General features: G+C 40.8%; 1 protein-coding gene across 2 annotated transcripts in view; it reads left to right on the top strand.

The window, feature by feature from the left end:
* Positions 1–15,526, top strand: part of Cpsf100 (cleavage and polyadenylation specificity factor subunit 2) — a 156,693-nt gene that overhangs the window by 103,880 nt on the left and 37,287 nt on the right. For both annotated transcript variants that reach the window (XM_076182966.1, XM_076182967.1), the window contains 3 exons: positions 11,957–12,071; positions 12,272–12,393; positions 15,307–15,462. In XM_076182966.1, coding sequence (XP_076039081.1) covers positions 11,957–12,071; positions 12,272–12,393; positions 15,307–15,462 — 393 coding nt within the window. The remainder of the gene's footprint in view (positions 1–11,956; positions 12,072–12,271; positions 12,394–15,306; positions 15,463–15,526) is intronic.

The following is a 15,526-nucleotide window of genomic DNA, read 5'->3' on the forward strand; positions in this document are numbered from 1 at the left end:
TATTAATGATATGGATGAAGGAATTGAAAGCTATATGAGCTTCTTTGCAGATGATGCAAAACTACTGAAAAGAGTGGAAACTGAAGAAGATTGTGAATCACTACAGAGAGATCTAAATAAAGTACAGAAATGGAGTAGGAAGTGGGAGATGGAGTTCAATACAAAAAAGTGTAGTATAATGGAATTTGGAAAAAGCAAAAACAGAATAACAGGATCATATAATTTGGGAGAAGAAGGAATAAAAAAAGTAGAAAATGAGAAGGACCTGGGAGTCATTGTTATGAATAATATGTCACCTGAGAAACATATAAATAAGATTTTTGGAGAAACTTATAACCTAATAAGAACAATCAAAGTTGCATTTACATACCTGGATGAAGAAATGGTGAAGAAAATCCTAATCACCCTGATAAGACCAAGATTGGAATATGCAGCAACGATATGGTCACCAAGTACAAAAAAATGTATAAAAAAACTTGAAAGAATACAAAGAGCAATTACAAAATTGGCACCAACACTCTCAAAACTATCATATGAAGAGAGACTAGAAAAACTTGAACTACAGACACTAGAGCAAAGAAGAGAGAGAGGAGATTTGATAGCTATTTACAGGATCATGAAAGGCATAGAAATTACTGATAGAGAGAATCTGATAAAATGGGATGACAGAAATACAAGAGGACACGGAAAGAAAATAAAAAAAGACAGCTATAGAAGAGACTTGAAAAAGAACAGCTTTCCTCACAGAGTAATAGACAGTTGGAACAAGTTAGATGAGAAAGTGGTGTGTGCAAAAACAATACATGAATTTAAAAATAGTTTAGATAAAATGAGATATGAAGACGGTACCCCACGAGCATAGCTCCCCTTCCCATAAAATACAACTAGGTAAATACAACTAGGTAAATACACACACACACGCCACACATACATATGCCACATAAGGATCAGGTAATTTCGGCCCAAGGTGATTTCGGCCCAGTGATTACGGGCCAGAGCGTTACCATGACATTTAATATCAAGATAAACTAATGCCAGATTTAGTTTTTTTAACCCAACCCTAGACTCCTTGTTATAATATGTTATCAATGTTAGGCAACTTTTTGTATAACAATAACACCATTTACCTTAGTCCACATATGAAAGTTGTATAATAATAGCAACATTTGGAGGACTGCTATTGTTATTTATTTATTATTGAAAGAAAATATATTATTAAAAGAATAATATATCACCGGCAATTTCGGCCCAGAAAAACCCTGGGCCGAAATCACCGGGCCGAAATCACCTTGGGCCGAAATCACCCGAATCCCGCCACATACACACACATATACAGTACATACACCACATACACACACACACACACACATGTACATGCCACATACACACACATATGTATATACGCCACATACACTAATGCATATACGCCACATATACACACATATGTATATACGCCACATGCACACATGCATATATGCCACATACACACACATGTATACACACAAACACATACATACGCAACAAACGCCACATACATACACCACCTACACGCGCACACACACACGTACACATACACGTACACATACATACTCAAGACTAATAGACATAGTGCAAGAAAGAAATGGATGGGCTGATTGTGCATTCCTAGACTTGCAAAAAGCCTTTGACAAAGTACCACACAGAAAACTACTAAAAAAACTGGAACACATAGGAGGAATACAGGGAAACCTACTAAAATGGATAGAGGACTTTCTGACTGGTAGAAAGATGAGAGTAGTGCTCAGAGAAAAATATTCAGACTGGAAAGAGGTGATCAGTGGAGTACCGCAAGGATCTGTGCTGGCACCAATAATGTTTGCTATCTATATGAATGACATGGATGAGGACGTGAACTGCTACATGAGCTTCTTTGCCGATGACGCCAAACTGCTAAGGAAAATAGAAACTGATGAGGACTGTGAAGCACTGCAAGAAGACCTAAATAGGGTATGGAACTGGAGTCAGAAATGGGAAGTGGACTTTAATACTAAGAAGTGTAGCATAATGGAGTTTGGAAAAAGCAAAAACAGAATATCAGGAAAATATACAATTGGAACCAAAGAAGTAAAGAAAGTAGGATCCGAAAAAGATTTGGGAGTAATTATCACGAACGACCTGTCCTATGATATACAGATTAACAAAATTGTCGGGGAGACTTACAATTTGCTAAGATCAATAAAAGTGGCGTTTACATACTTGGACGAAGACATGATGAAAAAAATATTGGTTACATTGATAAGGCCTAGATTAGAGTATGCAGCGACATTGTGGTCCCCCAGTACCAAAAAGAATATAAAGAAAATAGAAAGAATCCAAAGAGCAGCTACAAAAATGGCACCTGCACTTGCAAACCTATCATACGAAGAGAGATTGGCTAAACTGGAGTTACCGACACTGGAGCAAAGAAGAGAGAGAGGTGACCTATTGACCATCTACAGAATCATGAAAGGCACAGAGGTACTCGATAGTGAGAACTTACTTAACTGGGACAAAAGAAACACAAGAGGACATGGAAAGAAAATAAAAAAACATAGCTATAGAAGAGAACTGAAGAAAAACAGTTTTCCTCATAGAGTTTTGGACACTTGGAACAAACTGGACAATGAAATAGTATGCGCAAAAACCATTCATGAGTTTAAAAACAAACTAGACACTGCAAGATACAAAGGCGGGACAACACGAGCATAGCTCCCCTTCCCGCAAAATACAACTAGGTAAATACAACTAGGTAAATACATACATACGGTTCTCGGTATTTAATATGGAAAGTCAGCATACGCGGATTTGATCATATGCGGTAATTTCAGGAACCTAACCCCCGCGTTATTTGAGGGACTCCTGTATATATATATATATATATATATATATATATATATATATATATATATATATATATATATATATATATATATATATATGTACATATATATAAAATAATTCCGACAGTTGTCCCTGGACTCACACCAAGACTTGTGAAGAAGCAAAGCTGATGCTCTACCAACTGAGCTAACGAGACTATAAGATTCTCTAACTTCGGGGTTAATCTAACTCCCGCAGGATTTAAGTCGACTGCTAACTGCTGACCTAAATTTATTTTACAGGGAATCAAGCCCATATGTAGCTTGTGGTTGAGCTGATATGTATCCTTGATGTACTTTTGTTGTTGTAATACCTGAATAGAATCGCCAGTGATGGCAATGTAAATCAAATAATTCCGACAGTTGTCCATGGACTTGAACTGAGACATCCAAAAAAGCAAAACCAATGCTCTACCAACTGAACTACCGAGACTATAAGATTCTCTAACCTAGGGGTTAATCTAACTCTACCAGGATTTAAGTCGACAATTAACTGCCATCCGAACTTCATTTTACAAAGAACCAAGCTTGTGGTTGAACTACATATCCTTGATGGACTTTTGTCATTGTAATACCTGAATAGAAACACTAATGATGGCGATGTCAATCAAATAATTCCTACAGTCATCCCCAGACTCGAACCAAGACTTGCAAAGAAGTAAAGCCGACGCGCTACCAACTGAGCTATCGAGACTATAAGATTCTCTGAATTAGGGGTTAATCTAACTCCCACAGGATTTAAGTCAACCGCTAACTGCTGTCCTAACTTCATTTTACAGAGAACCAAGCCCACATGTAGCTTGTGGTTGAGCTGGTACGTATCCTTCATGGACTTTTGTCATTGTAATACCTGAATAGAATTGCCAATTACAGCGATGTCAATCAAATAATTCAGACATTCGTCCCTGGACTTGAACCGAGACTTGCGAAGAAGCAAAACCAACGCTCTACCAACTGAGCTACTGAGACTATAAGATTCTCTAACTTCAGGGTTAATCTAACTCCATCAAAATACTCTTTCATCAACCCTATCTCCCAGCTCCCTTTCCACCCATTCTCCTCCTCACCTCCTCATTTCTCACTCAATCCAGCCTAGTAACCCCTATCATACTTCTCAGACATTTCATCTCAAACACATTCAAACTCCATCTCTCTTCCTCTCTCATGTTCCATGTTTCTGCCCTGTACAGTGCTGTTGGCACAATCAATCCTTCATATAACCTCCTCTTAGCATCAATTCCCAGATGTCTATTTCTCATTACACTTTTCAATCCACCAAGGCATTTACTCACTTCTCTCAATCTACATTCTACCTCCACCCCCACTCTTCCCTTTCCTGCCACATTCACATCCAAGTATCTAAAACTATCCACTTCCTCCAGTCTTTCACCCTTAATGCTCACTTCCAGCCTGCTGTCACTCTCTCCCCTTGTACATCTCATCACCTTACTTTTATCCACATTTATTTTCAGCTTCCCTCTTTCACACACCTCAAACTCTGTTACAAACTTCCTCAATCCCTCCTCTGATCCTGCTATAAGCGCAGTGTCGTCAGCAAACAACAACTGGCTCACCTCCCTTTTTTCTCCATTTTCTTTAATCATCTCCAACCCTGACCCACTACCCTTGCATTCACCTCTCACACCACCCCATCCATGTGAAGATTGAACAGCCAGGGTGACATTACACATCCCTGACAAAGTCCCACCTTTGTCTCAAACCATTCACTCTCTCCATTTCTAATCCTAACACAAGCTCTACTACTCTCATAAAAACTCTTGACTGCTCTTAACAGCTTTCCTCCTATCCCATATATCTGCATAACCTCCCACAGTGCCTTCCTGTCTACCCTGTCATAAGCCTTTTCCCCTGTGGTGGGGGAAAAGAATGCTGCCACCAAGTATTTCCACTTGGATCGTAAGAGGCGAGAAAAAAGGGACGGGGATTGGGACCAGGCATCCTTCTCCCTGTAGCCCCACAGGGGACATTCCTAAAAAAAGTAAAGGCATAAGAGGGTCTAGGAGTTTTCCAACCAGTACCCTAAGGTTTGGGTCTTTTAATGTGCATGGATGTGGTACTGATGAGAGTAAAAGGGAAGAGATAGGTAGTATGTTTGTGAGAAGAAAGATGGATGTGTTGGCTTTGAGTGAAACTAAGTTGAGAGGGAAGGGTGAGTGTAAGTTTGGGAGTGTAAGTGGGAGGTTATCAGGAGTGAAGAGAGGGCGAGGGAGAGAAGGGGTGGCTATTCTAGTAAGTGAAGAGATAGGTAAACATGTAGTGGAGTGGAAGGAGATTTCCTCAAGGATAATGTGGATGAAGGTGAAACTGAGAAAGGAGATGTGGGTTTTTGTAAGTGCATATGGGCCTGGTAGTGAGAAGAGTGCAGAAGAAAGGGAGGCTTTTTGGATAGATTTAAATGAGTGCATAGAGGGATTAGGGAGAAATGTCAATGTAATAGTACTGGGAGACCTTAATGCTAGGGTAGGAAATGATCCAATTGATGGAGTGGTTGGGAAATGTGGAGTTCCAGGAAAGAATCATAGTGGAGAGTTGATGGTGGAGATGTGAATAGAGAGTTGATGATAGCAAATACAGTGTTTCGGAAGAAAGTCAAGCATAAATACACATGGGAGAGGGTGGTGGAGGGAAGGGTGGTAGATGGAGCATTAATGGATTATGTAGTGGTACATAGGAGTATAATAGGAAGAGTTAAGGATGTACATGTGCCAAGGGGAGAGGGTGGGGGAATGTCAGATAATTTTTTGGTGGAAGGTAAGTTGAGAGTGGAGGATAGATGGAGAAAGAGGAAAAAGACAAAAGGTAGGGAGATGCTTAGAGTGAACTCTTTAAATGAAAAGGAAAAGGAGAAGGAGTACAAGAAGAAGCTGAGGGAGGAGTGGGAGGGAGTGAAGGATAGAGTAGAGTTAGGAGTGGAGGAGGAATGGGGATGTTTTAAGGAGGGAGTCACAAAGTGTGCAAAGATGGTTTGTGGAACAAGAAGGATGGGAGGAAATAAAAGGAAGGGTAGTGAATGGTGGGATGAGGAAACAAAGAAGGTTGTAGAAGAGAAGTGAGCTTTCACAGATTGGTTACAAAATAGGACGAGGGAGTCATATGAGAGGTACAAAGAAAGGAAAAGAGAAGTAAAGCACAAGGTAAAGGAGGCAAAGAGGAGAGCAGATGTGAAATGGGGTAAGTGTATCACAGAAAATTTTGAAAGTAATAAAAGATGTTTTGGAAAGAAATTAAGAGAGGAAGAGGAGGCGAATCAAGTAGAGAAGAAAAGGTAAAAGGTGCAGATGGAGAGATGATAATGGAAGAGAAGGTAGTAAGGGGAAGATGGGGAGAATATTTTAGGGAGTTGCTTAATGTGAAGGAGGATAGGGAGGGAAAGATAGCTGTAGTGGGAAATGCTAAGAAAATGACCGTGATGAGTGAGGAAAATGGAGGAGAAATAAGGAAGGATAAAGTGAAGGCAGTTGTTAAGATGATGAAAGCAGGTAAGGCACCTGGTCTGGATGGATGCCATGCAGAGTGTCTAAAAAAAGGAGGTACATTTATGGTGGACTGGCTGGTGAGGTTATATGTTTGCTGGAGAGAGGGTAGAGTGCCGGAGGACTGGAGGAGTGCCTGTATAGTTCCATTTTACAAGGGTAAAGGCGATAAGTATGAATGTAGTAGTTTCAGAGGGATTAGGTTGTTAAGTGTAGTTGGGAAGGCTTATGGGAGGATCTTGATTGAGAGGATTAGGAGAGGAAAAGAGGGAGTAATTGGTGTGGAACAGTGTGGATTTAGGATGGGTAGAGGTTTTGTAGATCAGATTTTTGTGGTAAGACAGATATGTGAGAAAGCTATAGGAAAGGGGAAGGATGTTTTTTGGGCTTTTATGGATCTGGAAAAGGCTTATGATAGGGTAGACAGAAAGGCACTGTGGGAGGTTTTGCGGATATACGGGATAGGAGGAAAGCTTCTAGGAGCTGTCAAGAGTTTTTATGAGAGTAGTAGAGCCTATGTCAGGATTAGAAATGGAGAGAGTGAGTGGTTCGTGGTAAAGGCGGGACTTCGTCAGTGATGCGTTATGTCGCCCTGGCTGTTCAACTTATACATGGATGGGGTAGTGCGAGAGGTAAATACAAGGGTGGTGAGTCAGGGATTGGAGATGGTTAACCGCTTCCATACGGTGATGCCTACGTAGGCGTCATAAGGAGCAAGTGGGTATGCGATGATGCTAACGTCGGCGTCTTGATTATATTTATTGTAGTTGTACCTGCGTGACCCTCATTCTCTCTAAACTGGCTTCATTATATTTTCTATGGTTATCAAAATTCATGGGTGAAAGAGAACGAGCGATTGAGCAGTGACCTTATTTTTTATAATGTGATTATTATGACGCAACATCGCACGTCGGGCAGCTAATGCTGCCAGACGTGCGATGTGCCCTGGAGTGAAGAGGTTAAAGAAAATGGAGGAAAGTGGGAGGTGAGCCAGCTGTTATTTGCGGATGACTCTGTGCTTGTGGCATGATCGGAGGAGGGATTGAGGAAGTTGGTGACAGAGTTTGGGAGAGTGTGTGATAGAAGAAAGCTGAAGATAAATGTGGGTAAAGGTAAGGTGATGAGATGTACAAGGGGTGAAAGTGGCAGCAGACTGGAAGTGAGCATCAAGGGAGAGCGACTGGAGGAAGTGGATAGTTTTAGATACTTAGGTGCAAATGTGGCAGGAAAAGGTGGAGTGGAGGTGGAGGTAGAATGTAGATTGAGAGAAGCAAGTAAATGCCTTGGTGGATTTAAAAGTGTAATGAGGAATTGACATTTGGGAATGGATGCTAAGAGGAGACTGTATGAAGGAGTGATTGTGCCAACAGCACTGTATGGGGCAGAAACATGGAACACGAGAGGAAGAGAGGAGGAGTTTGAATGTGTTTGAGATGAGATGTCTGAGAAGTAGATGGGGGTTACTAGGTTAGATAGAGTGAGAAATGAGGAGGTGAGGAGGAGAACAGAGTAGGAAAGGGAGTTGGAAGATAGGGTTGATGAAAGAGTATTAGGATGGTTTGGACACATGGAAAGAATGAGTGAAGAAAGACTAGTAAAAGAGGTATGGAAGGCAGATGTGGGGGGAGTAAACATGAGAGGACATCCTAGGATGAGGTGGATGGATGGGGTGAAGGGGCTTTGGGGAAGAGGGGAATGTCTGTTGAGGAAGGACGGGAGAGGACAGAAGACGGGTGAATGGAGAATGGTTGTATATAGATGATGCTGTGATGCTTGAGGTGGAATGGGCGGGGGAATAGGGGGTGAGGTAGTATGTGTGAGCAAAATTTGACGCATCCCAAAGGGATTTCTCCCTGTCGTCTCCTTTTATGCATGGGGCGACGGAGAGGGGGAGTCACCGATTTAATGAAGTGTCCTTGCTGTGGATGTGCTGTGTCTTGCGACACAGCTTCAGACTCAGGGCAGTGGACAAGGTGCAGGGATGACCTGTCATCCAGGAGGTGCTAAGATGAGAGGGAGGGTGGAGGGGTGTGGAGTGTATTCAGGGATGGAATGGGTGGGAATGATTTTATGCCTTTTCCTTTTTGGCTACCTCCCTTGTAAGGGGGAAAAAGCCTTGGTATATGTATGTATGTATAAAAGCCCAAAAAACATCCTTACCTTTACCTATAGCTTTCTCACAAATCTGTCTTACCACAAAAATCTGATCTCCACAACTCCTACCTGTCCTAAACCCACAGTGTTCCTCACCAATTACTCCCCCTGTTCCTCCTCTAATCCTCTCAATCAAGATCCTACCATAAGCCTTACCAACTACACTCAACAAGCTGATCCTTCTGAAAGTACGACACTCACACTTGTCCCCCTTGCCCATGTAAAGTGGAACTATACAGGCACACCTCCAGTCCTCCGTCACTGTACTCTCTCTCCAGCAAACATTAAATAACCTCACCAGCCAGTCCACCATAACTGTACCTCCTTTCTTCAGACATTCTACTTGGCATCCATCCAACCCAGGTGCCTTACCTGTTCTCATCATCTCAACAGCTGCTTTCACTTCACCCTTCCCTATTTCTCCTCCATTTTCCTCACTCATCACGGTCATTTTCTTAGCACTTCCCACTGCAACTACCTCTCCCTCCCTATCCTCCTTCACATTTAGCAACTCCCTAAAATACTCTGTTCACCTTCCTCTCACTGCTTTCTCTTCCATTATCATCTCTACATCAGTACCTTTTACCTTTTCTTCTCTACTTGATTTGCCTCGTCTTTCTCTTTTAATTTCTTTCCAAAACATCTTTTTATTACTTTCAAAATTTTCTGTCATACTCTTTCCCCATTTCACATCTGCTCTCCTCTTTGCTTCCTTTATCTTATGCTTAACTTCCCTTCTCTATACTTTGTACCTATCATACGATTCCCTCGTCCTAAGTTGCAGCCAATCAATGAATGCCTGCTTCTTCTCTTCTACACCTTTCTTTGTTTCCTCATCCCACCACTCACTACCCGTCCTTCAATTTCCTCCCTCTAATTAATGTTTACTTTGAAATAAGTTTTAAGTGCTGAAATTATTCATGTTTTCAAATATTATGTTTTCAAAGCTAGAAAAGGTTGTTGGGAGGCATCACATTAGTAGGTAGTGACAAGATATCTCAAGTACCGTATATACTCGTCTATAGGTCGATCTCGTGTATAGGTCGACCCCCCATTTTTGGCCAAAAAATCTGGAATTTTCCATATACCTCATGTATAGGTCGAGTGGTTTGTTTTTGTTTTTGGTGCTGTGAGCATTCCACTGCCTTAATGCTTTGAAGTAGCATGGCTTGCCTGGTATAGCAATTGATTATTATGTTTTTTTCACTTCATTAATTCTGATGTATTCTGGTTTATGTTTTTTCAAGTTCACTGATTTTAATATTTAATAAGTTTCACTGAAATTGCCATTTCAGCAGAGTGAAAGACTTGAACAGATTGCCAAGTACGGTAGATTACCAAGTACGGTATTCGGAATAAACTGGCTAGGCGTGTTTCGTTAGAAAAAAATTTAACCAACACTCAGAGTTAGTCTTGTAATCTCAACTGTGCGGATGATCAGGCTAATGATAATGTGGAGGAGAAGGATGATGTTGATGTTCCCATGGCTGATGAGGTTGATTCGTATGACGATACTCGACACAGAAGTGAGTGGGAGGAGCTGTTTGGTGGTGAAGATGACGACATCAAGGAAACCGATTTTGGTGGATTTCAGTTAAAATATTTAGGATTATACCATGTGTCACTGCAACAGTAACAAGTTGGCAATACTGAACAGTTTGTTTTCGTGATGGTGAGATCCATGCATTGTTTTGGTAATGGTAACAATAACATATACCATGTAGAAAGCTAAATTTGGGTAAATTTTTAGTTTCGACCAAGGGCGCAACATAGCAATAAAAATTGATTATTAATTTTGTAGATTATAATGTATCAACGTAATATGCAATTTTGTGATCGGAAATAAAAAACAAGAAAGATGCCAAAACATTTCGTAAGTAATGAAGTCATGTCGGACGAATAGTACGTCATATTTGCTATGATACATGCCGACGACGAAGAATGAGAAGTTGGCGGGCTTTTCAACCACTTAGCTTGCTGGCTATACAAAGTTCTTGCAGCTTGAAGGAATGCATGTATCTCCGCTCCATAACATTCCTTCAAGAAAATGTACCTGGCGAGGTACTGTCGGAAGCACCGAGGCCGTCAATTGACAGATAAGATGGCGTTCCGATCCTATGCTTGTGGCAAGGTATTTTTCATTTTCACTTCCGCCCACAAAATTGCATATTACGTTGATACATTTTAATTTATAAGATTAATGATTAATTTTCTATTGCTATATTGCGCCCATGGTCGAAACTAAACTATAAATAAATAAATAAATAAATAAATAAATTTGATAATATCACAGCATTTCATTATTTTTTTAAACAATTATGGGTACTGTAATAGTATACATTATATAATAAGCTCGCCTGTGTTAAGAAATTTAACAAACAGGTAAAACCACAGTATGGGGTTACCGTATCTAGAAGGAATTTTACATGTTTTAGTACGTACCGTGTATTTTATGTACCCATTGTTTACTGGTAGTATTTAGTAGGTAAATATTTTGATTTCTGAACCTAAAGAAAAGGTAAGAGTTCTTCCTAGCCTTTCTTGTCATGTCTGGATTTCAACCTAACAAGATTATTACTTGTGTATAGGTCGACCCCTATATTTTGGCCTAAAAAAAAATTCCTTAAGATTTCGACCTATAGACGAGTATATACGGTAGTTTTTAGATAATAATGGCATAGATTTAACTTTTGAAATAATTTGCTTATGGTGGCTATTTCCCTCTTAGTCACTGTAAAACTAGGTGCCAGGTACTTTGGCAAAGAATCCAAGTGGACATGCATGTGTATTTCCACCAACAAGTGTTGACAAGAGAGAGAGAGAGAGTTGTGGCATATACATGTACCCCACAAGTATGCTTGTAGGTGCAAATTGATGGACACGAGTTGTGTGGTATTCTGACCTGACTTGATGCTTGAAGGTTAGGTTGGGTCACACCCAATTTGGTTACGTCTGGTGAAGGCATCAGATTGGGCCTGGGTATATATACCACCTGCCCCGAGCGGGCAGGCCAGTCATCCAGCTTCTCACACTGTATCATACCTGGACAGTTCAGCCATACTTACCTCTGTATGCACATTGCTAGGCCTTTGCATTGGGTCCCCTGCCAAGGGGGTGGGGGGTGAGGGACCATGCCACGTCAGTCCTTAGGCCGATGCACCAGTAACCACCTGAATAAAGTGCTTAAACCACACTGAGTGTCAGTCTCTTCCTATGTCACTAGTCCAGTAACATAAATCCATGTTACAGTCATCCATGAGGAGCCAAGATGAGAGGGAGGGAAGGGTGGTGGATGGGAGTGGAGTGGGTGGGAGTGGAATTATGCCTTTTGACATTGTTTACTTCCCTTGTAAGGGGGAAAGAGCCCTTGGTGTATGTATATATGTTTGCCATGTCCATTTTCTTTCACAGATACGTGGTGATGAGTATGGGGAGTATATTAACGCTCAAGACTTTGACCTTGGTCGTGAAGAGAACAAAGAGAACATTGATCTACAGATTCAGTATCCACCTGAGGAAATTATGGGTAAAATATTTTATTTTTTGTATTTTTGCAAATATATTTTTTGGTAATATTATCTTAATTATACTGTAAAATCACATGTTTCATTTATATTTTGTTCAGACTGTTCAGCTATTCAGGTTGATTTTTATTTAGTGCATTGTTTGATATGAAACATATTTTGATTACCACTGTCCCACCCTCATGTTTCATTGGTGTTACAGAGGTAGAAGAACAGCCAACCAAGTGTGTGAGCCAGACAGTAACAGTGAGAATTGCTGCTCAGGTCCTCTTTATTGACTTTGAAGGAAGAAGTGATGGAGAGAGTATTAAAAAACTTTTGGAGGTATGTAGGATATTGTTGGAAAGGTGTTTGGTTTATCAAAATAATTTTGTTTTTGATTAGGATGTTTTATAATTTTTTGTTGGTTTGATAAGTGTTATTATATCCTGATTTGTCAGTATAATAACAAGTTAAGTAGTGGTTTGTTTCATGTACTTACATTAATTAGAGGTGAGTATAAACTACTTTCCTATCCATTATTTTATACATATGTTCTCCAGAATATTTTGTTTAATGTCTTCAGTGTGGTGGCAGATTGTACTTGATTTGTTGATTGCATGAGGGGATGGAGACTAAGTGAAGCAACCTTGCTGTGGACATACTGTGTCTTGCTACATTGCTTCTGACCCAGGGCAGTGGGCAGGATACAGGGATGATCTGTTGTCTATGAGGAGCTAAGATGAAAGGGAGGAGAGGATGGTGGATGGGAGTGGAATGGGTGGGAATGAAATAGGTGGTAGTGGGTATGTGCCTAATAACTTGGCTACTTCCTTTGTAAGGGGGGAAAAAAAACCTTGGTATATAGATAGAAGATCCTAACTAGCAGTTGCTTCAAATTGAGACAATATGTCAGGCTCGAGTTCCGAATAGCGACTATAATAATAGCGACTGTCAATAGAGCAACTTCACAATTGAGATTCTTTTAAAACAGCGACTATCACAACAGCGACCACATGATAGCGATTGTATTATAAGAGCGATTGTCATAACAGCGACATCATCGCATCAATTGCATGAAACTGCTCAGTAATAAGAAATTGAAACCTAAAACAACATTTTATTTGGACTAGCTATAGAAGTCACATGATTTAAAAAGAAAAAGGCTAGTCAAGCCAAACAACAGAAAGTCATCAAGCCTTGCAATAAAAATAAGTCATCAAGTGATCAAGCCACGTTTATTTCTAAATTGTGAGCGAGGGGTCGAAAAAATTGCAGAAGATCATACTGATCTCAATTTTGCTGTACAGCAGTGATTCATGTGTTCATTGTCACGTATCTTTTCATTCGCTGAGTCAGGTCTCTGCCTTGTAGGAGCTGGGTTCGGTTTGTCCGTTGAAGGGCTTCCTCCTGTCTTAAGGCTTCGATGAATCGAAAGATGTTCAGAGTCATGTAAGGTCTGAAGAAACTGATCTGTGCTGAAAATAAGCATCCGATGAACATCTCCACGCCCACTGTCATGGAGCAGGAAGCTATGCTGGTCTGTTGTTTGCCTCAACTTATCAGGTATGAACAGTTCTCCAACATTAGCAGAAGCTGGGGGGTTGTTGTTTGTTGCTTTCCTTTTCCGTCTGATGGTTTGATGCAGATTTGTGGAAGAGCCAACGGCTGCTGTAACTTCTTCATTAACTTCGGCCATTGCATCCTGCACAATTCTTCGTGGTGGATCCCATGTTGTTACTGCAGCTGTTTTTACAGTGTTTTCCACTCTCCGGACTGCCACTTCCGAAGGGTTTGGTGGATGTGTGTGAATGCCACTGCTCACTGGGGGCTGTTGTTGCTCTCGATACTGAAGGCTTGTTGTTAGGCGACCTTTACAACCTGCCTTTGTGCACCTCCAGTTGATGGTTTTTAACTTTGTTTTGTCCTTCCTGTACAGAAAGCCTTCATGGCTTATCATGTCACTTCCTTTTCTTGACTTTATACACTCCATTGTGGGCAAGTTGTCCAAGTCTTAATAATGTGAAGAACAACAACGCTTCGCTTGTTAGAGCTTTATCAAGTACACGGACATTGGGGCGAACAATTGGAGTACATATAGTCAGCCAGAGAGACCACGGGGGAAGGTCTCGAGCAAGGGAAGGGTGGGGTGGGTAAGGGGTGGTGGAAGAACACCAACCCACGGAGGGAGGAAGGATTGGATTTGCCCCAACTTGCATCCTTTTTGTCCTGCTGTTTTGTCAGACCCTTGATAGTCCTGCTAAAATGTCCCACTACTTGAATATTACTTGGCTCAAGTGTCCGAATGAGGAGGGAGGTGACATTGCTGGTTGGTAGGATTAGTCTTTTTGCTGGTTCCTTTTGTTGTTGTCGACCTTCCATTATTTTAATTAAGTAATATTCAAGTAGTGGGACATTCTGTGAGCACCAATGTCAGTGTACTTGATAAAGCTCTAACGAGCGAAACGTTGTACTACCAATATAGGCTTCGACCTCACATGGTGTTGCCCCAACTTGCGTTCTTTTTGTCCTGCTGTTTTGTCAGATCCTTGATGGTCCTGCTAGAATGTCCCACTACTTGAATATTACTCTGCTCAAGTGTCCGGGTGAGGAGGGAGGTGACGTTGCTGGTTGGTAGGATTAGTCTTCTTGTTGGTTCCTTTTGTTGTTGCCGACTTTCCATTATTTTATTAACAACTCAAAGATTACTATGACCGACGACCGAGCGGCCGACCAGTAAATTCCCTTCAGTGAACTTATCTCACAAAGTGAACACAAACATGTAAACACGAACAAATAAACATGAGCAATAGAAACATAAGTCTGTGACCTTTTGAGCATATTTCATTCTGAACCTATCTCACAAAGTAAACACAACTGAACATGTAAATACAAAGGACGAAAACACAAGCAATTGAAACATAAGTCTGCAACCATTCTGACCGGTTGATAGTAAAGTCACTATTGTTACAGTCACTGTTATAATGCGGTCGCCATTATGACAGTTGCTGTTTTGAAAGTCGCTCACCTGATTACGTTGCCCTTATGAAGCCGCTATTATGACGGTCGCTGTTTTGACAGTCGCTATCTGGCCCGGATCCCATATGTTATGTATGGGAGCTGCTCCTCTGCCAAAAAGAATAATTTGCAGTATGCCATAATGTAGTCTACCTGTTGTAGTACCATTGTAAAGAAATTGACCTTTGTATTGATTTTAAATTGTATGTATAGAGGTTAATGTGAAAGGAAAATTCTCAGGTAATTCGTCCAAGGCGCATTATTCTGGTTCGAGGACTACACAGTGAGACGCAGAACTTTGCACAGAATATCAGGAACATCATTTCTCACACAAAGGTCTTCACTCCCAAACTGGGGGAAGTTATCAATGCCTCATCAGAAACCCATATTTACCAAGTAAGCGTTTTTTTTGTTTTTTTCCTCTATTTCCACAGTGCATGCATATGTATAGAAATAGGGT

The sequence above is a fragment of the Oratosquilla oratoria genome, chromosome 3 (assembly GCF_046742065.1).
Source record: "Oratosquilla oratoria isolate Oo_2021 chromosome 3, ASM4674206v1, whole genome shotgun sequence".
Lineage (NCBI taxonomy): Eukaryota > Metazoa > Arthropoda > Malacostraca > Stomatopoda > Squillidae > Oratosquilla > Oratosquilla oratoria.